The 20,758-nt window shown below is 39.0% G+C and overlaps 2 protein-coding genes across 3 annotated transcripts; one reads left to right on the top strand and one right to left on the bottom strand.

The window, feature by feature from the left end:
• The first annotated feature begins 1,956 nt into the window (after nucleotides 1-1,956).
• Nucleotides 1,957-8,806, top strand: slc30a5 (solute carrier family 30 member 5). Of its 2 annotated transcripts, XM_061293425.1 has the most exons (16): nucleotides 1,958-2,420; nucleotides 2,535-2,657; nucleotides 3,093-3,159; nucleotides 3,292-3,377; nucleotides 3,467-3,554; nucleotides 3,786-3,873; nucleotides 4,063-4,139; nucleotides 4,225-4,395; nucleotides 4,800-5,088; nucleotides 5,519-5,727; nucleotides 6,061-6,218; nucleotides 6,324-6,453; nucleotides 7,058-7,307; nucleotides 7,374-7,600; nucleotides 8,274-8,402; nucleotides 8,546-8,806. In XM_061293425.1, the coding sequence occupies exons 1-16, from the start codon at nucleotides 2,350-2,352 to the stop codon at nucleotides 8,714-8,716; spliced, it is 2,334 nt and encodes a 777-aa protein (XP_061149409.1). In that variant the 5' UTR covers nucleotides 1,958-2,349; the 3' UTR covers nucleotides 8,717-8,806. The 2 variants fall into 2 exon arrangements, with proteins under 2 accessions (XP_061149408.1, XP_061149409.1); XM_061293424.1 differs by having other exon boundaries at nucleotides 1,957-2,420; nucleotides 7,058-7,600.
• Nucleotides 8,807-8,961: 155 nt separating this feature from the next.
• Nucleotides 8,962-17,587, bottom strand: LOC133163481 (MAM domain-containing protein 2-like). The gene is made up of 15 exons (XM_061293426.1): nucleotides 17,395-17,587; nucleotides 17,155-17,265; nucleotides 16,212-16,483; nucleotides 15,572-15,656; nucleotides 15,059-15,205; nucleotides 13,630-13,907; nucleotides 13,205-13,298; nucleotides 12,766-12,912; nucleotides 11,672-11,791; nucleotides 11,449-11,588; nucleotides 11,109-11,205; nucleotides 10,836-10,991; nucleotides 10,341-10,594; nucleotides 9,891-9,975; nucleotides 8,962-9,266 (listed from the first exon to the last, which is right to left on the bottom strand). The coding sequence occupies exons 1-15, from the start codon at nucleotides 17,435-17,437 to the stop codon at nucleotides 9,220-9,222; spliced, it is 2,076 nt and encodes a 691-aa protein (XP_061149410.1). The 5' UTR covers nucleotides 17,438-17,587; the 3' UTR covers nucleotides 8,962-9,219.
• Nucleotides 17,588-20,758: the final 3,171 nt, after the last annotated feature.

Below are 20,758 nucleotides of genomic sequence, written 5' to 3'. Positions count from 1 at the left end.
CGTATTTACTTTAAGGCAGTGGTTCGTAACCTTGTTGGAGGTACCGAACCCCACCAGTTTCATATGCGCATTCACCGAACCCCTCTATAGCAAAAAAATATATATATATTTTTTTTTCCAAATTCAAGACAGATTTTTTCTACTGGTGCACAAAATGAGCCGTGCATGAATAAAGAACAAAACCAACACAGTGCATGAACAAATTACATACCTGGAAATCAGTGTGACCTCTGCGTCATCACAAATTTACATAACGTACAGGTGTGTTCGGACCTCCGCAGTGGAGGCTCTGCCGAACCCTTGAGACCGACGCACCGAACCCCTAGGGTACGATTGAACCCAGGTTAAAAAAACACTGCTTTAAGGGGACAGTGAATATCAAAAATGAATCTGTTTGTAAACATTTTTTACAAAAGTTTTGTCTTTCATTTCATTCGTTTCATTTATTATTTTCCCCCCCATTCGAGGTATCCACACTTCTCCCATTCACGCACTCACTCACGCACACACACGCGCGCACACGCACGCGCACGCACGCGCACACACACACACACACATACCATTTGGCATGTGCCACGTAAAAGTAAGCCGGACTATCATTTAGGTAAGGGGTGTCAAACAGTTTGTTCGCAGGCCGCATTGTAGTCATAGCTTCTTTCGGAGGGCCATTATGACTGTCAACCCAAATAAATGTATGAGCACCTCATATTACATACAGTAAAAGCTACAAAACAAACTGACAAATAACTCATTTTCAAATCAGGCGAGTAAAAACTGGTCAAATATTTTAAAACAAAGGTATTATTAAAAGTGAAGACAATTTGCAATTCTAGTAATGACACATGAATTTGATGCACAATTTTAGTAGTAGTTTGCTGTTAAACAAACGGTGAGTCAGATATTTCTTGCCAGCCACATCATAACATCGGAACAGAGTACTAAAGAGCGCAGTACCGAGCGCCATGTTACCATGGTAACCATGCTAACGTAACGCTAGCTCATATCTAGCAAACTTTTAAGGAACACCACTTCATTAAAAGTTCCCTGTGTAGACATTGTTCAACAAATTCTGTTAAGGTGTCCGGTAAATAAAATACTGACTTTTACGAACACAAAAGGTAAATAAAGAGTACACTCACCGAAGCGTTATTATTTGTGTTTTGGGCCATCCTGATCTCTGACCGGAGCTCACCTTTGAACTTCACGACGTTCCTGTTTCGACGTCACATGACCAATGGAGCGTAACTTGATTGGCTGAACGTTGGATGATTTGATACAGGGATCGATTACTTCTCCCTTGGTTACCCCGGATGTCCGCGCTGAATATTTTTACACTGAATTTTTGGAGACATCGAATTTTTTTACACTGAATTTTTTTAGACATTGAATTTTTTTACATTGAATTTTTTGAGATGTCGATTTTTTTTACACTGAATTTTTTAAGACATTGAATTTCAATTCTCAAAAAATTCAGTGCTAGAAATTCGATGGCTTTTAAAATTCAAAGTCTGATTTAGATGCAAAAAAAATTCAGTGTTAAAAATTGGATGTAAAAAAACTACTGCTACAAATTCGAATTCAAAATCCGATGGCACAGATAAACTTCCATAGTATGTTAAAAATTGGATGTAAAAAAATTCAGTGCTACAAATTCGAATTCAAAATCCAATGGCACAGATAAACTTCCATAGATTTCACTCATCGCGGGTGGTTTTTGGAACCAATTATCCGCGATAAACGAGGGATTGCTGTATTATATTTTATTTGCGGTTAAAATAGAGACAAGCGTGTACTGCATCTTTCTTTACATAACTAAAAAAATACATCCAAATGTTGACGCAACGTTTTTAATTTCTATAATTTGGATGAATGATTTTTGTTCCCGTGTTTTGCGTGGAAAAGACGCAACAGCTCATTCCACGATGGTCGAGTTCACCGAGAGCGCAGCAATGACTCTCTCGAAGCTTTTCATGACGTAGCGTTGTTATCGTGTCCGGAAGTGGCTTTAGCACAATATGGAAGGATTTCTTTGCTGTTCATTTTGGAACAAACACCATCAGTCTCCCTTTAACTGCTACAGTTTAAGTATACACTTTTAAGAGACGTGTTACAACGTCGAAGGGCGAAAAGAACCGGGTTCATTGTTATACGAACTGGGTAGCTAGCTCATAACTACCCTAGGCAGAAAGCTGCCTTTTCTGTTTAGTTTGTCAATGAGAATGTTTGTAAAGGGTTTATAAATCGTTTTCTAAATACTGTCGCTGTACTTCATTGCTAAATGAGCGACCAATTAAATTCACTTCATAGATAGCAGTAATGCTATAAGAATACACAAGCCGGTTGGCTGAAATGGACGAGAAATACAGCAACAACGTCCTTTCCGGAGGACAACTTGGGATGGTTGAAGTTCCCAATTCCAGGTAAAATATGTGTTTCTGGTAACACATTTTATTTTCCTTCAAGTTTCGTTGTGCAACCATTTCAAGTACTCCCGTGCGTGCTTATATTAGTATGCATGCTCTTTTCATCTGCAGGTTAACCAGGTACATAGTTTTGCTGATCATCTCAAAGATTTTGAAGGCCTTGGGAATATTCGAATCATATGACATTCTAAAGGTTGTTCACATTGTTCAGTTCATCTTCACATTAAAGCTAGGGTGAGTATTCCTAAATATATTAGTAAGTGATGCTTTATCCATTCTAAATGCTATTTGCTTTCTTTCTCAATCACTTCAAATGTATGTTAAGACATTTCAACAATTGAATTAAACAACAACAAAACTAAATTACAATTCAAATTAGAAAACATCTGTTCAGAATCTGTTCAATATTTACAATTACAAAGTCTTATAAGTTTGGTCAGTTTTAAGAATGGCCAAGATATGCACCTATATATGCATATGATTTTCAATTTAAACGCCACAATAGCTAATTCGAAAGCATCTAGACAAAAAAACATATTACAACAGAAACCTCATGATTGGAACAAATCAATTAAATCTGTACATGTGTGATGACGTCACTATATGACAGTAGAAATGTCTTCAATCTTGTCAATAAAAATGAATATGACATTATTTCATTATTCTCAGGTCTGCTGTTATTTTACTTGTCTTTCAAAAGCCTTTATCCTCTGGAAAAGTCATCTCCAAAAGACAGGTACAGTATATTGATTTTTCTTCTTTTTCATTGGTGTGCCAATCCATCATATTAAGTGAGGGGCAAAACAGTGTGTGTCCTCAAATTGTCATGGTATTGTAATGCCCCTGTTTTCTTTTACTTCTTTTTTAGTGGATAAAGATAGTAAAGCACAGTGTTTTCAGCTGTATCATATCCCTACTGGGCTTTTTTGGGCTCACTCTCTGTGGACCCTTGAGGTAAATACACTTGTCACCCTCTGTATATGACCATACAATTTGATGGTTTTGATGCAATAACACGGGAGTGTTTTTTGTGTCTTTGACAGAACATTACTGCTCTTCGAGCACAGTGATGTGGTGGTGATTGCTCTCCTTGGTGTCCTCTTCACCAATTCAGGAGGCGGGCCAGCAAAGGTAACCGGTCCTCATTTACAGAATGTGCAGCAGTAATTGTTGTTGTGTCATTTTTGCACAATTTGACCCTAAGTTAAACTTTAGGCTTTTTCTTCTGAGTTCTGTAGGATATAGCACAGAAAAAGGAGTACATTATCCATCCTGCTCTGTTGGAAATCAGCAAAGTGATGCTACTTTTTCCCTAAACTGCTAACATACTGATGACTGAATTTCTACCCATCTGTCTTCCAGACCAGAGGCGCTGCTCTCTTCATCATCGCAGTGATCTGCCTACTCCTCTTCGACAATGATGATCTCATGGCAAAAATGGCGGAGCATCGTATCCTTAATAATTATAATATGGTCGTTTTTTTTAATGTCACATTTCTCCGTTTCCTTCTTCGTCTTCTTCTTCGTCTTGTTCTTCTTCTTCTTTCGTGTAACATCAGAGGTCCAACTTGGTGTCGTGGAGCCACGCCAGCATCTCTGTTTCCTGATTGTGAACCTTAACTTTTCTTGTACTAATTAGCTGAGGGACATCACGACAGTGCGTTAACTCACTTCCTGTACACCACCATTGCGTTTTTGGGGGTTGCTGATCACAAAGTAAGCATAGTAGGCCTTCAGTTACAAAATAATGCTTCCATATTGCAAATTAACCACCACATTGTCCTGTTTTTGTTCTTATCAGGGTGGTGTTGTGCTGCTAGTGGTCTCCCTGGGCCTGAAGGTTGGCTTTCACACAGCCTCCAGGAAACTTTCAGTGGAAGTAGGTGGAGCAAAGCGCCTTTATGCCTTGGACAACCTAGTGTCAGCTGTGGTACTGCTGCCCTGGGTCATAGTGTTGTCAGCCACCACAGAAGTAAGTGCAATATAATAAGTAGATGCATACACTTTTTTAATTTATTTTTTATTTTTATTTTTAGCCCTGAGACACTCTCACGTAGATCAATTTAAATTGGGCACAGAGAACAATTCACAGCAGTGACTATGTTCTGGGTATATTTCATCATATCAAGTGAAATAATGCACTCACCTCCCCCAAGGCTTTTACTTGCAAAATGAACCTACAAAACCATTCAGATAAGTGAAAAGTGACTTTGGTGAAAGTAAAAGTACAGTACAGTAAAACTAAGAAAGTACAGACTCCAAAAGTACAAAATATTTTTGACTGATTTCCTCCACACATGATATTATTTGAAGGTTGTCAAATGTCAAAGATGGGAAGTTTTTCTACAAAGAGGCTTTTGCACTTTTTCCCCGCAGAGTAAGGTTGAGTCATGGTCTGCTCTTATCCTGCCTTTTGCCATGATCATCTTCTCTGTGATGATCCTTGAGTTTTACGTGGAGGCCATCTGCAATGCAAAGATGGAAGTGCAGCGGTGCGCCCGATATGGCGCCATCGCTCTCTTATCCAGCGCCCTGCTGCTCGCCAACTTCTGGACTCACCCGCTGACCGACCAGTTGCGCTCTATGAGTAAACCACCACAGCAGGGCAGCACGGAGCACGTGCTCTCTGGAGGGGTGCTCGTCAGTGCCATTTTCTTCATTATGTGTAAGTATCATACACGTTTGAATGAATAAAACCTCTTTATCTGATGCACATGCCAAGTATGGCTTTTGCTACCATGACAACCGGTGGTGGAGTTAGGATATGAGAAGAAGCGGGCCTACTCAGTGTTTCCAACAAAGCGACTTTGTTGCTATATTTAGCAACTTTTCCAACCTCGTGAGTGACTTATTGAAAATCAAAAAAAGTGATGAATGTGGGGACTTTTTTGTGGTCTTATTGGAGATTTCGGGAGAATGAGCAGGAGATGTTCACTGCTTTCTGTTTGGACTGCAGAAGTTACGTGCAGGAAAACCCAAATAGTAAACTCCTTTGGTTCAATGTAAAAAAGTAAGAAAGTGCTAGAATGTAAATTTTAGGTTTGCGGATGGCATAAAGCATTCCTTTTTTTTAACAGTTGCTCTCTTCTCTCCAGCATCAAGTATCCTCTCATCACCATCAAAGAAAGGTCAAAAGGGCACCCTGGTGGGTTACTCACCTGAAGGGACTCCTTTGTACAACTTTATGGGTGATGCCTTGCAACACACTTCTCAGTCCCTGCCGCGCTTCATTAAAGATTCCTTGAAGCAAATCTTGGAGGAGTACGACTCGAGACAGATCTTCTACTTCCTGTGTCTTAACCTGGTATGTGCAATGCACTGGTATTGCTTCATGGGCCTTTAGATATTTTTGGTCTACTGCGTTATAATAAAACATAAATTAACAAACTTTTCATGAAACATTTTAAATTAAGCTTCCCAGAATTGGAACAAAACTGAAAAGTTTAATTATTTTATTTTATTTTTTCTTTCAACAAGCAAAAGGATAATGTCGGTTAAAATGGGAAATTGTAGTTTTGTTCAAGAAAATCTGGTGTTTCATTTAGGCTCAAGATCAACTGTCATATTGTTTTCACTGTTAGTCCATGATAATTTCACCTCACAGCCTCTGCTGTCAAACGCCGTTTATGTGTTGCAGGCTTTCACCTTTGTTGAGCTCTTTTATGGTGTTTGGACTAACAGCCTGGGGCTGATCTCGGATGGCTTCCACATGTTGTTTGACTGCTCAGCTTTAGTCCTCGGGTTGTTTGCCGCCCTAATGACCCGATGGAAAGCCACCAGGATCTTCTCCTATGGGTAAAATTGAGGAGGAATGTGGAGACGCTTCACCAGGAGATATTGTAATGATAAACTTATAAACTCGGTTGTGTGATTACAATAAATATCTGGTGCTCTTCCCAGGTATGCCCGTGTTGAAATTCTTTCTGGGTTCATCAATGGATTGTTCCTGATGGTCATCGCTTTCTTTGTCTTCGCGGAGTCAGTCACCCGTTTAGTAGACCCACCCAACATAAATACGGACATGCTGACTGTGGGTGAAGTTCTTTTTTCTATTTCCTGTAAAAGCTTTTTCCTCATATATTTGTTTATCTAGGTATGTCTTATTAACAATGTACATCAAATCTGCATCAAAGCATCTTCACTTTCAAGTAGTTTTTTTTTCCCGGCCATTAATACCTGCCAGAATGCTTTTGTACAAATGTGTGAGTGTGCAGGGGAGTTGTCCAGTTTCTTCACTCTGTGAACATAAACCATGTCAAGAACATCAGGCCTGCTTAGACGCGGAGTCTGCAAATGTCAAACAAAAAGTTAGTGGTACAGAGAAATGGGTATGCCATCCTAGAGGCTAATAGCTTGGCCTTTTATGGACATCCTTTTTGTAACATCACCTTCATTTGCCAAATGAATGTGAATTTAGTCGTGCCTTTTTGAAAGCTCAATTTGAGGTATTGCTGTGTTTATTCTAATTCAATTCAATAGCCAATCAACATTCAGTCTAAATGTTTTTTTTTTTTTAATCAATGACTGCAAAATAATTTAACGATTTAGGGACAGCATTGTTGCATTGTTGTTGGTGCGTAACGATATTGGTGTAATGATCAGCTTATCTTCCCTCTACTTGGTGTCTCCTATAGCCGGTGTCTGTTGGCGGCTTATTGGTCAACCTGGTAGGAATTTGCGCTTTCAGCCACGCTCATTCCCACGGTGGCAAAAGTTGCTCGGGGCATGATCACGGCAATTCACACCACGGCCACTCCCATGGCGACCACAGCCACGGAGGTCATGGCCACTCTCATGGCGGGCACGGACACGGAGGACACGGACATGGTGGACACGGGCATTCCCACAGCTCAGGTGGCGGAGGCATGAATGCCAACATGAGAGGTGTGCTTGCTCGGACGTCTTCATATTTTGGAAGGCCAGATGTAAACCCTCTGTCTTGTTTCACAGGTGTTTTCCTTCACGTCCTAGCTGATACGTTGGGCAGCGTTGGCGTGATCATTTCCACCATCCTCATTCGCCAGTTTGGCTGGTTGATTGCCGATCCCATTTGCTCTCTCTTCATCGCTTTACTCATCTTCCTCAGTGTCATCCCTCTGCTTAAGGATTCTTGCGAGGTACTTCTGCTGAGAATTCCCACAGAGCATGAGAAGGAACTGAACAATGCTCTGCACAAGGTGAGCAGACCATCATGGGAATCTAGTGAAACCTTGTCTATTGTGATTTTCCACAACCACCTACCATTTAAAGAGGACCACTTAAAAACGTTTTTTTCCTTTTTTTTGGTTTAACTTCCTTTTTTAGGCGTTTAAATTTATTCAAACACCTAAGCCAATTAAAAAAACACGTATTTATTAGCTTCTGTTCTCGCGCATTCTTTTGCGCAATTCTTCAAACAAGAGGTCTAGTGTGCATGCTTCAACCTCTTTTACTCCCATTTGAAATTTACCATAAAACTGATACAGAATTAAAGAAAATTAAACATCTTATTTTTGAGCACCACTATATTCAGCCAAATCTTATAACCAAGTGTGTTAATAATACTAACCTATAATGTTAAATGGCAACTAAATTTGCAAACTGTTATACATGTATGTAAAAAAGGAATTTGAATATCTGCCGTATAAAAAGAGTATGATCTATTAACCATGATATAGTAGCAAGGGTTCTCTGTATAGTAGTAATATGATGAATCAATGTCACAGCCTTTTGGGGAAGAATCTCTTGACAGTGTTGCGGCTACAGCTTTAGACAACGTTGAGTATTGTCTACTATGTCTGAAGTCACGGACAGATGAAGTTTTGTGCTTCCGTCAGCTGATCCTCTTTACTTTCTTGGTTCTGTTTCCAGATTGAGAAGATCGAAGGGGTCTTGTCATACAGAGACCCTCATTTCTGGAGACATTCCGCCAACATGATTGCAGGGACCATCCACCTCCAGATCATGTCCGATGTGGTGGAGCAGCGCATTATACAGCAGGTCGATGCCAAATGCAACTTTTGTTGTTGTTGATTTTCATTTTTCCCAACAACCCAACTATTTGTTGATTGGAGAGTAATTATGAAGTTAGGAATTACAATGACAGATTGCTGTAATTGGTCTGATTGTGTTCTGTCTTGCAGGTGACAGCCATTTTGAAAGATGCAGGAGTGAATAATCTGTCAGTGCAGGTAGAGAAGGACGCATACTTCCAGCACATGTCCGGGCTCAGCACCGGATTTCAGGATATTTTAGCTATGACACAACAAATGGAATCCATGAAACATCTGAACGATGGGACTTGTATCATGTAATGTCCATCTAACAATTAAAATTATGTTCATTCCAATGTTTTTTCAATGAAAATGTACAGTGTGTGTTTTGAATAAATCAGAATATAGTCATTTTTATTTGTTTTATTTGTACCTGAGCCTTTCAGTTTTTTTTTTGGACAACTTTAAGCCTTATTCTTAAATGTGTATGGTTCTATTGACTGCATAGTCTTTGAGACATTGTATATGCTTATAAATAGTTATTTAAAAAACAAAAGACAAACTCATCCAAATCATACACTCCTTAGTTTTATTTGAACAATGGGCATTCATCTAATGCATATATAAGTGAAGAAAAATACAGCACTCTGTTGTTACAGTCTAAGAGTGTAAAATACAATGATGCTCTATGAAAAGAGACCTACATGAATGTGACAGAGTGTTTTGAGTGGGCAGTTAAAAAGCCTTTAGGGTCCCCTAAAATCTGGAAATGAGCCCCCCCCCCAAATAAAAACATGCATTCTGCCTGACGGTGCTGTTTTCCTCTACTCAATCTCATTGGATGTCGCCAAAGGGGCTTTTGTCTCAGTTGCTGCAAAGAGATAAAAAAAAACATCAGGATGCTGCACCAGATGTTACTTCCTGTATTGTTTTTAGATAAAAAAAAATCTTACATCAGTTTCAGCAAATACACTATGCAGCCCAAAAATATTTGTTTAAAATATATTTATGTTGCACTACACACACTAGCTGCTCTGTCCAATTTCCATGTCCCATTCAACATTTGATTGCCCTATTTAGTTATTCATCTCCATTCCTGTAAGACCTTTTTCCAATTGTTTCTACTTTGAAGAAGTTTATTTCTTAACCTTCAAGTTTTATTGTTGCATTACCTGTAGATAGTAGTATAAACTAATTTTCGAGATCAACTCAATACCGAGAACATAAAAATCAACTTGAAGAAATATTTTTTTTTTACCTGGAACTCTTACAAAGTACAACATGAGAAAAATCTCAAATTGATTTTTCTGCAACTATCTAAATTTTATGATTTTACAAATTCTTGCAAAAGAATCCTTTAAAGCATTTTGAAATAAATTGTAGTAATGCCCCATCCACTAAAAAGTTGTGAAGACAACAACGTCTCTGTAATACTTCCCATGAAGACTCTTACATTTTTTGCTTCATTTAAAAATATAAAAAAATATATGTTTACCTGGACATGGCCCACCCTCCAGTACAATATCATCAATGGCGATATCACTCCTGACGGATGAACCTCTGGTTGCTTCAAACACAATCTGGGACCGTTCAGAAAAAGAAAAGCTATTAATATGTTCTGTGTAGAGTCTGTCAGCCAGGCCGTTATAGTTGAATCGAGACATTGCATTTTGACGATTGATGTTGACATTTTACGTTTAATCCAAATGACTTCTGTTCTAAATTTTAAATATACGGATTGTGGAGTTTTAATATTTGATGGTGTGTGAATATAAAAATAAATAAATAAATAAATAAATAAATAAATAAATAAATAAATAAATAAATAAATAAATAAATAAATAAATAAATAAATAAATAAATAAATAAATAAATAAATAAATAAATAAATAAATAAATAAATAAATCTTTAATATTAAATCGAGCTGCATTTTTTTCGCCTTGCCTGATGTTGCCTGTCACTCTGGTACTCCACTGTGGCCCTCAGCCAGGCAATGCTCTGCTCGCCGCTTCGTTGCCACAGCAAAATATCTCCTCCGTCTTTTTGGAGGCGGACACTGAGTTCGCCTGTGCTCGAGCCGTACATGTGGTAGTAGAAGCACAGACACTGAGGTCCCCTTGAGGCCCTCAGCGGGCGGGACAGCAGGCGAGCTGTCTCGCCGGGCAGGATGGGAGATGCTTCCATATACAGGTAGTATCCTGTCAACCAAATATCATCATTGCGTGTACTGTCTGTAAAGTTTACATACTTGACTTTTGAGTATTTTCAGATTTTCCCGGGATTTATTTTCACCATTTCCACCAGTAGAAAAAAACATACAAACAGACACTTTCTGAAGAATTTTTGGGGCATGTCAAAAAAAAGGTTTTGAGGACCCCTTGATATATCCTGTATTTTTCAGGCAAAATACTATGAACAGATGAGAAGGTAGTTTCTCACCAAGTCCACTTGTGTGATCGCCTCTGGGTCCAGTGTACGAGGTTGGGGTGGGTCCTCTCCTCCACTCCCAGTCAGCAGCATCACTCTGCTTGTCTTGCGTGTAACCACAAAGGCCTGCTGTAAAGTCACAGCATCCTGGAAGGGATGAGGACATTCCTACACCAAAAAGACACAAAAAATTAAATAAATTTGTTTTTTCTAAATTCTGAGTTACCAAAGGGAACATATTGATTTGCTTAAGAAAAGAAAAAAAATCTCTGGACTCAATATTACCTGTCGCCAACTCACAGTCTCCTAGACTCATGGTGATGTCATCAAGAGCCACGGAGCCACAGTCCCACAGACTCCTGCAGGTGCTGACAAAAACAACCTGAATAGCAAAGGTGATTTTTTTAGCCTCCGTCCTTGCATCACTGCCTTTTAATGAAGAAAACCAGTGACAAAGGACAGACTTGGCAGAATTACCGGAAACAAATCCGACTGCAGGTCCAGTGTGGAGAGGACTTTTTTTAAAAACATATTTTCTATACAGTCATCTATATTATTGTTGGTTCTGACTCTTTTGTTTTTCCGCACTACCTCACGAAACAACATTTTCACTTCCTCTCCTGACCTTGGCAGGCTGTGATGTCTGGAAGGTCACGTCTGCTGCTATCCAGATCCCTCTGGACTTCTCCCCTTGAGTCCAGATCTTCTCCTGGCTGCTGCCCTGTTGCAGATATACGGCAAGCGCTTGGTCCGTCTGGTTGAACCCTGCAGTTTTTCTTGGACGGTGAGTCACTTGAATATACTATGCATTATTCGAGATGCCAAAAAGTCAACTTAATGTCACTCACCCCTCAAAGAGAAGTAAAATCGTAGGCAGTACTTCATGTTTGCAGCCAGTGTCGGGCTGACTAAGCGACTCATGTAGCTGGACTGTGTGCTCAGCTGAGAGTGAGCCAACAAGAAAGTCCCTGAAAGAAAAGAGAGAGTATTTCGTTGTTTTGTGGGAACACAATTGCATTTTAGTTTCAAAGTGTGATCACCTGATTTTAAGAATGAGAACATTATCATGTTTTCTGCAAATATTGCACGTTTGATTTGTTGTTGAATTGCATGTTTGTTGTCCTTAACCTATGCCACTGGAAAGAAAGACATCTCAGTCTCATCTTCTAAGGACACAATGTTTCAATCAAAAGTAAACAAAACATGGCCGACTACCTAAATTATTATTCAGATTTTTACACTTGGAAATCTAGTAGATATGCTGACAGTAAAGAACCCTAGTTTTAGACTTTATATTGTTGCCAAATCTAAAATATATTTGATGATTCAATGCAGAAGATGTGATAAATGCTAATATGTACTTACAATGGATAGACAGACAGATGGGCAGATGAATGGATGGACGGGCAGACAATGTGAAAAAAATGCTGAGCTCAAGTTATGTAATGTTTTCTATTTGGCCATATTATTGTAGCCCAGACATCTGCAAAGGTAGAACAATCCCGAATTGGACTAAGACTACGGTAAATAGGTTCCAAATTCGCTCTCCATACTTGGATTTTGCCCGAACTCTGAAATTCCCTTTCGGGGATTCATTCCATTCACTGGAATATATATATAGAAATAATCCCAACATATGGCATCAGAAAAATGCACTGCAGTTCACTATGACGTGGCATACTTTTACTGCCATATTTATTGTTTTTCATTTTATTCTTTTATATTTAAGTCCTAAAAGTCATTTTTAAGAAAAATAGTAAGTAATTTTGTTCACTACAGCCATCTGCATACTGTAGGTTAATAATGGAAAATATGGTGGAAGTCAAAAAGCAGCCATTGACTTCTGCTGGAACTGCTTCATAACGCAAAAAAAAAAAAAACAATCAGATGTCAAAACAATGGAATGCTGAGACAAATAAGATTTGGAATGTACTTATCTTACCTGCTCCGGTTGTGTGGTCACCGTTCCTAAATATATTTGGTTTTACAGATACTCTCCTCCACAAAGATCCTAGTCCTTGGTCATGCGCGTACTGGCACATATCTGACTCAAAGTCACAGTTGGCAATGGAGGGGTCAAAAATCGGCTCTGTGAAGTAAAAAAAAAAAGCATGGCTTGTAGATAGAGCGTCAGCAGTACGCTGTGTTCATGCAGCCCTCCGTACAATAGATGGAGTCTTACTTTTTTAGTCGTCGATGAATGCGTATGGTTAAAATGATCAAATATTCTTGCATGAAAGTAATATGAATACAACAAATTAAGAAAAATTTCCACACAACCATGTGTAAACATTTAAATCAGATACATTAAAAGATTGAATTTGATTTAAAGCCAACTGTTCTGAGTCATTAAAATGTAGCAATAATATTTAGTGGTTCACCTGTGTCTGAGCTGCAGAATTCGGGTGAAAATGAAATGTCATCAACGGCAACATGGCCACCTCTTGGGCTATTGAAGGCCACCTCAAAAACCACCTGAAGGGTACAACATGCACGCATGCAGAGTTAAGAAGCTTTTTCTTTTCAGGTTTAGAGACCTCGTCCAAATCTTTATAATTCAGTAATGTATTTTCTTTTAGTTTTAAGGGTTTATTAGAACATTTTTAAAAGTGAAAAAAATTTGTATTTTGGGGATTTTACCAAGAAAAATGTCATCAATGCTCAAAATTTGCTTTTGTGGGCCTACATAAAATGGTGGGATGGCCAGATCTGGCCCTCGGGCCTTGAGTTTGACACCTGACTGGATGAAAGGCAAACTTCACCCTGGTCACCTGTTAATGAGACTGGAAAAAAAGCTTCTCCTGACCTGCACAGAGTACGGAGCTTTCATGTCAACCTGCACAGGTGTCCATTCACCATATGTCCCACTCCAGTCACTTGAGGTCTCTGACTCAGCCCTCCACAGCTCCTGGTACTGACCCAGTTGATCGCGGGTGTAAACAGAGAAGAGGTTCCCTCCTTCGTCACTGCGCTGATAGTGAAACGTCAGGCAGCCAGACATGGGCACCATTGTCATGGGCGACACCAGTTTGGCCACTTCTTTGAAGGTTTTGGAGTAGATGGAGTCCACATACATAAAGTGACCTAAGAACCAATTTTTCATGCTATTTTTAGTAAATGTGTCAAGTGCTAAAGCCGAACAACAAACCACATAGATTATGAATTAGAACCCCTTTTAAATTAGGCAACGGCTAACTATTGCGTCATGGATCTGTATTATGTTTTGTTCTCTGATCCAAATTGGAGGTGACATTCATTATCAACAACAGGAGAGGCTTGAAGTAAATTTAGTTTACACAGGCCAGAGCTCCATGTGGAATAGTATATTAATGGTGACCTCTACATGTGTGCTGATGTTTCTGAAGAGCTTTGACACTACAGATTACTAACTTTAAAAAAAAAAAAACTTTATTCATTCTGCTTTTTTTCCCCTCTTCCATTACCAGTTCCATGCTTTGTTTCATTTACAGATTAAAAAAAAAAAAAAAAACTCGAGTACATTTCCTGTTGCTCTTAATACAACATCTTCAGATGAGAGAATTTACTTCAGAACTAACAGATGTTGGCCAAAAAGAAAATCAAATCATGTGACTCATGTTTTAAAACGCTTTAAATGGAATGCCAGGCCTTGGAAAACTCCATTCACTGTGCAGAATTTGAGCTAAATAACCCTGAAAGGTAAACTCTAACATCATTTCTTAAACAATCCCAACAAATGTAGTTCATTAAATCAACATGTAACAGTTTCACAATGATTTTACCTTTTTTTTTTTATAAAAAGATACACTCTACTCTCATTGCCCTATAGTTATAGGGCAATGAGAGTAGAGTATATCAGCAACTCTATAACAAATGACTTTTGTTGTTTGTGTGTGTGCGTGTGTGCGCGTGTGTGTGTGTGTGGTAGTTTTGACATTGACATTGGAAAAATTACTCCAGACAGTAAGAGAGAGCACATTTTTCCCAATATGCAGCCAACACTTCTTGTTGGTGCTCCATCAAGTTTTCCATTTAAAGAACTTTGGTCCCACTCAATAATAAAAACTGGGACCACTGACCAAAGTTCAGATGGTCCCATAAATAAGACAGTGAGAGTGTTTATTCCAAAACCAGTTACATAAGTGGTATGTAAAGAGCAAATCATAAAAGCACTAAAACAGTTATTGTCAAAATACTTCTGGAATAAACTGCAGTAGTACACATTTTTATGTTTACAGCCCTAATTTCTTACTGACCTGTCTTGTTGTTGTGTGTGTGGTCATCTGGCAGGTTGTTTTGAAGCAGCTGGCTTCCACCACCGACACCAGCACCCACAAACCAGTTCACATTCGCATTCCACTGGTTATTGTACCCGCAAAGGTGAGACTCCTCGAAGTCACAATCTACATGCAAAATAGTGAGAGGAGAGAGAATTTGTGTTTGTCTTGGCTGCATCTGTTAAAAAAATTCAAACTCTTATTCCGATATTTCTCTACAACTTCGCTGATGACTAGAGGACCACATTAAAGTTTCACATGTGATCCACCCAAAAGTATTGTAAATAAACGCTAGCTGAGTGCTGAGCAAAACCATATGGAGAGAAACACATGACACCTGTCATGGTGATTATGGTTGAAGTTGGAAAGGAAGTGTGTTGGTCAGGTCATATGTGCAACACATTGAAGCGAATTACTTAAATAAAACCTCAGATGTAGTTTGATTGCTGTACTGAATACATGTTGTGTGAGTGGAGGCGTGACTTCACTGACCCAGGCAGTATCCGGGACTTATGTGGATTTCAAAAATGGCCACGCTGCTCCCAGCTGTCTGTCCAGGTATCCCCTCGATGATGACCTAATAGACAACACATGTCAAGTAACAGTAAACGTGGGATAAGGGGATGATATATGGGGTGGTTCAAAGGTCACATATCATAAATGCATATATATTGCCAGACAATCGCAGGGCACACAGTGACGAACAATAAAAAATACATAGACATATTTTGTCAATATTTAAAATGGCCTTGGAAATAAAAATAATAAATAATTCCACCTGACTCGTGTCGTATTTCTTCCCCCTCAGGTCTGGCCTGAAATATGTTTATGTGCTTAGGGTGTATGGTGCAGATGTGGCTAACCCTTGTGTAGATCATGACCTTGTCAGAGTCAGAGCCACCTCTGCATATAACGTAAACATGTGCTCGACTGTTCCCACACAATGTTTAGTTTATTTTGCCACACTCTTTGCATTGACCTCAATTAAGGCCTGCATGTGAATTGTTGACTTGTATTTTTTTGGGGGGTGACTTTGGTCACGGACTTTTTTTGCCTACGTTGTCTTTGCAGTATCAATATAAAATACATGTAAAAAAAATATATAAAGATATTATAAAAATATATTTTTTACCCGAGCAGTCTCGGTGCTGTTGGACAGGTCCATGCTTGCAATGACCCAGCTGTCTGACGGCATTTGGCTGTTCCACAGTGGCTTGTCAAAGCTCCGTCCCTCTGTGCGCTGCAAGACTTGCAGGCTTCCTGCGCCGCTAATCTGGTAGACCAACCTCAGGCAGCTCCATTCGCTCTGCTCCAAAACTGGACTCAACAAGACTCCTGTGCTATCCGCACGTATGTCTAAGTCGTGCTCATCGTTCAAAGCAGCATCCACGGCGATGAAACGGCCTGCAATGTAGGAGAAAGTTGACATATGAAAAAAGTGAAGTTATTTTTTCTGAATAAATCACATCGTGTATATAGAAATTTAAGATCGACACTCTGGCCAAGGTTGTAAAATCTGCGCCATTGACATATTTTTTTACTGTCACCCTAAAAAAATTGCAAGTATGATCACATATGGCTTGGATGTTTACTTCTTAAATGACTGAAATTATTTGTCTATGTGTGGCCTGCGATTGGCTAGTGACCAGCGTGTACCCCTTATGCCACCCGAAGTTGGCTGGGGTAGGCTCCATCATGCCCGCGACACTGAGGATGAGCGATTCAAAAAATGTCGGATGAATGGAAGATTTCTCTGTAGAATAAATGATCTATTCATTCATCAGCAAGCTTTGATCGCTTAAAATAAACACAGACGTCACAATGTGATTGTTCCCAGCTCTCTCAAACTGCAGATTCGACCCAGTTAGAATTCCTAAATGTGCTCTTGCACAGAGTCCAGATGAGTCAATGGAGACCAGATGTGCTTCCCTTCACCAGCTCTACAACTGTGAGCCATTTTCATTGATTAATAAAACAATCAGCATCTTAAAGTTGTTGTTTTTTTTTATTTGGCGTGAACTTCTATAAATGATAGGAGTGCATATGATAATGTATTTATAAAACAGCCCAATTACCATCTTTGTGCAGGATCCAGCTACTAAAGTCTGCATCTGACATGTAACCGCAGGTGTTGGCCTCAAAGTTGCAAGATCCCGGCAACAACTGCTTGTGGGCTTGAATGGCGGCTTCAGAGGAGAGGGGAGCAAAGTGAGAAAACAGAGTGAACGACGGCAAGTATGAATCACAGAAATTGGCAGTCAACAAAAACAGATCCTCGTGCACCAGCACTGGCACCATCACTGAAAAGTACTTACCAGCGAGAGCCAAAAGATAGAAAGGAAGCATTGCAATCTTCATTGGGCTGAATCTCTGCTAAGATATAAAAAACAAACAAAAAAAAAAAGGAGAAAAAAGTTTCCCTTTAAGTTTTGGAGTCTGAGTGTCTCTCCAGCTCACAGACTGGCAGCACACTGATGACTGTCCTGAATGTGGAAGAGTGTGTGTGTGTGGAAAGCAGAGCCGAGTGAAGAGGAGGAGAGAGAGAGAGAGAGAGAGAGAGCGAGAGAGCGAGAGAGAGAGAGCGAGAGAGCGAGAGAGAGAGAGAGCGAGAGAGAGAGAGAGAGAGAGAGAGAGAGAGAGAGAGAGAGACGGTATAATGAGTGAATGGGTGGAAACAAATAATTGTAGACGGTAGGAAAGTGTGAATGGTGAAATGGTGAGGATGGTAAAAGAAAGGAAAAAGTGCAGATTAGGCCAATAAGATTTATTGATGTGAATTGAACATGTAGCCTGTATAGGGCTTCCAAAATTGTAATTGAAGTTTTCAAAATAGAAATGAAATATGGGAGAAAGTGGTTTAGAAGCTAATTTCAAACAAATCCAGTAGTGGAGAAAAGGTCAAATTTGACTTCTGTAGCTTCCATTAGATATTTTGTGAGGGTTTTTCTTGCCCCTCAAGGAAAAGTCTGTTCCGCAGCTGGCAGTACATCCTTTCATTAATTTTCGAAAGTGCTTGGAATCATGGACTACCTTATTCTGGAATAGTTGCCTGTCAATAGCAGAGCACACATCACTGCATACAACCAAAACTCATTCTTAACCTTTTCAGAGGATCTCTAATTAACAATGTGATTAAGAGGCTTTCATCTTCAACAGAAGGTCGGGGCTCCAATGGAGATCGAATGGTCACAGAATTTATTTTGGATTTAGATAATAAAATTAGTTTTAGCTGACTAAATCCTTTCGATTTGATGATGCTTGGAGTTGACTTAGTAGGCTTGACCTAAATCATCTCTTATGTTGCCATAGGCCTCGACTAAAGGGGATTACCCGAGATGCAACAAGCTTCTCTCTCAACATCATCTGTTGACATTTATATCCAATTTATAAAACTTGTCACTTTGTCTGCACTCTCGCCCCAAAGTAGTCGGTCCTTATTCATAAATAATGGTAGCCATAAGATTGCATTTATCACTGTACTCAGATTTACCCACTTTATTTTTGAAAGCAGCTATGCTCACAGTGTATTTCGATTCATATTTTTAAACAAAAAAATGCTATAAAGATTTTTTTTTTTTTTTTTAAAAAGCATATTAATGTCCATTCATAATTTTTCCCTGGAAAAACACACGACAAAATTTGGCATCAGTTTTTGCCATTAATCATGTACTCGGTCTTATTTCTCATGTAGTTTCCTGGTTAACTCCCAAGATCACTAAATTATCATTATCCTAATTTGAATTCATAGATTTAGAGGTGACTCATTCACCAGTTGTTGTCAGGAATGAGTCGAAAAGGTCTGACGGGTCCTTTTTTTGGGGGGAAATGCAACTCATTCCTGTGCTGAAGGCAAATGACTCACTCACATCTTTCAATTGTAATTGCAAAAGTGTTTCAGAGGAGTTTCATTCTTCGTTTATAGTCAAAAGAGCGCATTTGAAAATACCTGCTCTGTCTTTGTTGAAACCCCAACAAAACATCCATCATATTATTGATTCAATGTTTTTCTTGACAGCACAATGCCAAGAAATGTTCAAACAGTCAAGATGTGTCATTTTCACCACATAAGAGATTCATGTTTGCATGATGACACAGCAATGGCATGTTCAAAGACGGAGATTTACGGCAGAGAGTGTAGAGGTCCACTCCCTGAGGAGCCTCCACCCTTTCTCTGGGAACACCCAGCTAAACTCTATTTCTCTAAACAAATGAAAAATCATACACATGAGACTTATCAAGTTACATAATTTGATCAATATGATACACTAAACCTTCTTCGAGGGTACTTCTGTGAGGGAATCTTTCTTTGCACATTTAGTACTTAATCTATATCTATTTGTCATACTCCGGTGATAATTTACAAGTTGGTGTTCATCATGCTCGTGAAGTGTGATTATAGATTTATTGCATTTGAAGGTTTATACACACAGACATACAGTACTATGCCTTGTTCAGCAGTTCGCTTGATGCTGCAATATGTCAGCAGATTCAAAGTATCGGATGTGCCGAATCGGCTTTATAAATGAATGCAAGAACAAACTCTATAAAGTAACTATAAAGTTTGCAAAGTTGATGCCTTCTGTTAATCTACATATAACATATCTGGGAAACAGATGTGATTTTTAATCAAATAATTATAAATGTTTATTCCTCATACATTAAGAATATAGAACCAAGGTGTGTATTTTTCTAATAATTCCACGAGTGGCAAACAAAGATTACTTCCTACAAAATACATTCAGTTATTTTTTTTCCACATTTGACAGTCGTAGCAAGAAGATACTCGTGAGAAAGTCTCTATTTCAGCTGTTGCAGATTTGATGACATCACCAGTCAGTCATTAGAAGCTCTTAGTATAAACAAACTCTGTGTCGAGAATTTTTTTTTTTTAAAGGCAGCAAAGATTTCGTTTTGACATATTTGCGCCAAACTAGTCATAGTTAATTGGACTTCCTCCAACATTGTGGAAGAAATGTCTTCCTGCACGTTAACATCCATTAGATTGATCACATTAAAAAAACAGCTATACTGATTGTATATTTATTATCTAATCAGCCTGTTTGAAATGTTTGTTGTTGCTTTAAATGGAGGCCATAGGTTTTCTGCATGAGAAGAGATAGGGGGAAAAAAAACTGCAATGGACCAATTAAACATTGATGTGCTTAATGGGTTCATTCGGCATGTCAAATTACTCACGACACTTCTATGTGTATTGTACAGTATAGTATAGCCGAATCTGAAAGAGTAAAGGATAAGTCATTATTAATGGATTCTCACAAAACTGTTAGCAGATTAGAAGTAGCCAACAGTACTTCAAATTCCATGAAGTCACAGCAAAAAATAAAAAAAACAATGAGACAATTAACACTGTTAGAGTGGTGCTCACTCTAACGTATTTTTGCAAGTACCACACGGGAAACAGTATGCCCTTTTTAAGCATTTGCAAATGGAGAGTCATTCGTCGCTGTGCGTACAGCGATGATCGAATGAGGTCTGACTCAGGCCTCTTGCAAGAGCATTTTTATTAAGAGAAACAGGGTGGGGGGGGGGGAGAGTGGACTGGATGGAGTTGAAGCCCTTGACCTCTAGTCAAAGCATAGCAGGGGGTGTTTTACGACGTTGCGTAGGACGGGAAAAAGCTAGGTTATTTATTACAGGTTACATTCCAACATAATCATA

The sequence above is a fragment of the Syngnathus typhle genome, linkage group LG12 (genome assembly GCF_033458585.1).
Source record: "Syngnathus typhle isolate RoL2023-S1 ecotype Sweden linkage group LG12, RoL_Styp_1.0, whole genome shotgun sequence".
NCBI classification, from domain to species: domain Eukaryota; kingdom Metazoa; phylum Chordata; class Actinopteri; order Syngnathiformes; family Syngnathidae; genus Syngnathus; species Syngnathus typhle.
The sequence above is the reverse complement of the archived record's forward strand: the minus strand, read 5'-3'. Positions and strand labels throughout refer to the sequence as shown.

Bases quoted from the DNA above. Each gene is read 5' to 3' on its own strand.
- LOC133163481 (XM_061293426.1), bottom strand. From the start codon at position 17,437: ATGAAGATTGCAATGCTTCCTTTCTATCTTTTGGCTCTCGCTG. The intron at 12,913-13,204 runs GTGAACCACTAA...TTTACTTCACAG, and splicing joins ATTCTGCAGCTCAGACACAG to AGCCGATTTTTGACCCCTCC. The intron at 11,589-11,671 runs GTGAGTGACATT...GAAAAACTGCAG, and splicing joins ATTTTACTTCTCTTTGAGGG to GGTTCAACCAGACGGACCAA.
- slc30a5 (XM_061293424.1), top strand. From the start codon at position 2,350: ATGGACGAGAAATACAGCAACAACGTCCTTTCCGGAGGACAACTTGGG. The intron at 4,396-4,799 runs GTAAGTGCAATA...TTTTCCCCGCAG, and splicing joins TGTTGTCAGCCACCACAGAA to AGTAAGGTTGAGTCATGGTC. The intron at 8,403-8,545 runs GTCGATGCCAAA...TCTGTCTTGCAG, and splicing joins AGCAGCGCATTATACAGCAG to GTGACAGCCATTTTGAAAGA.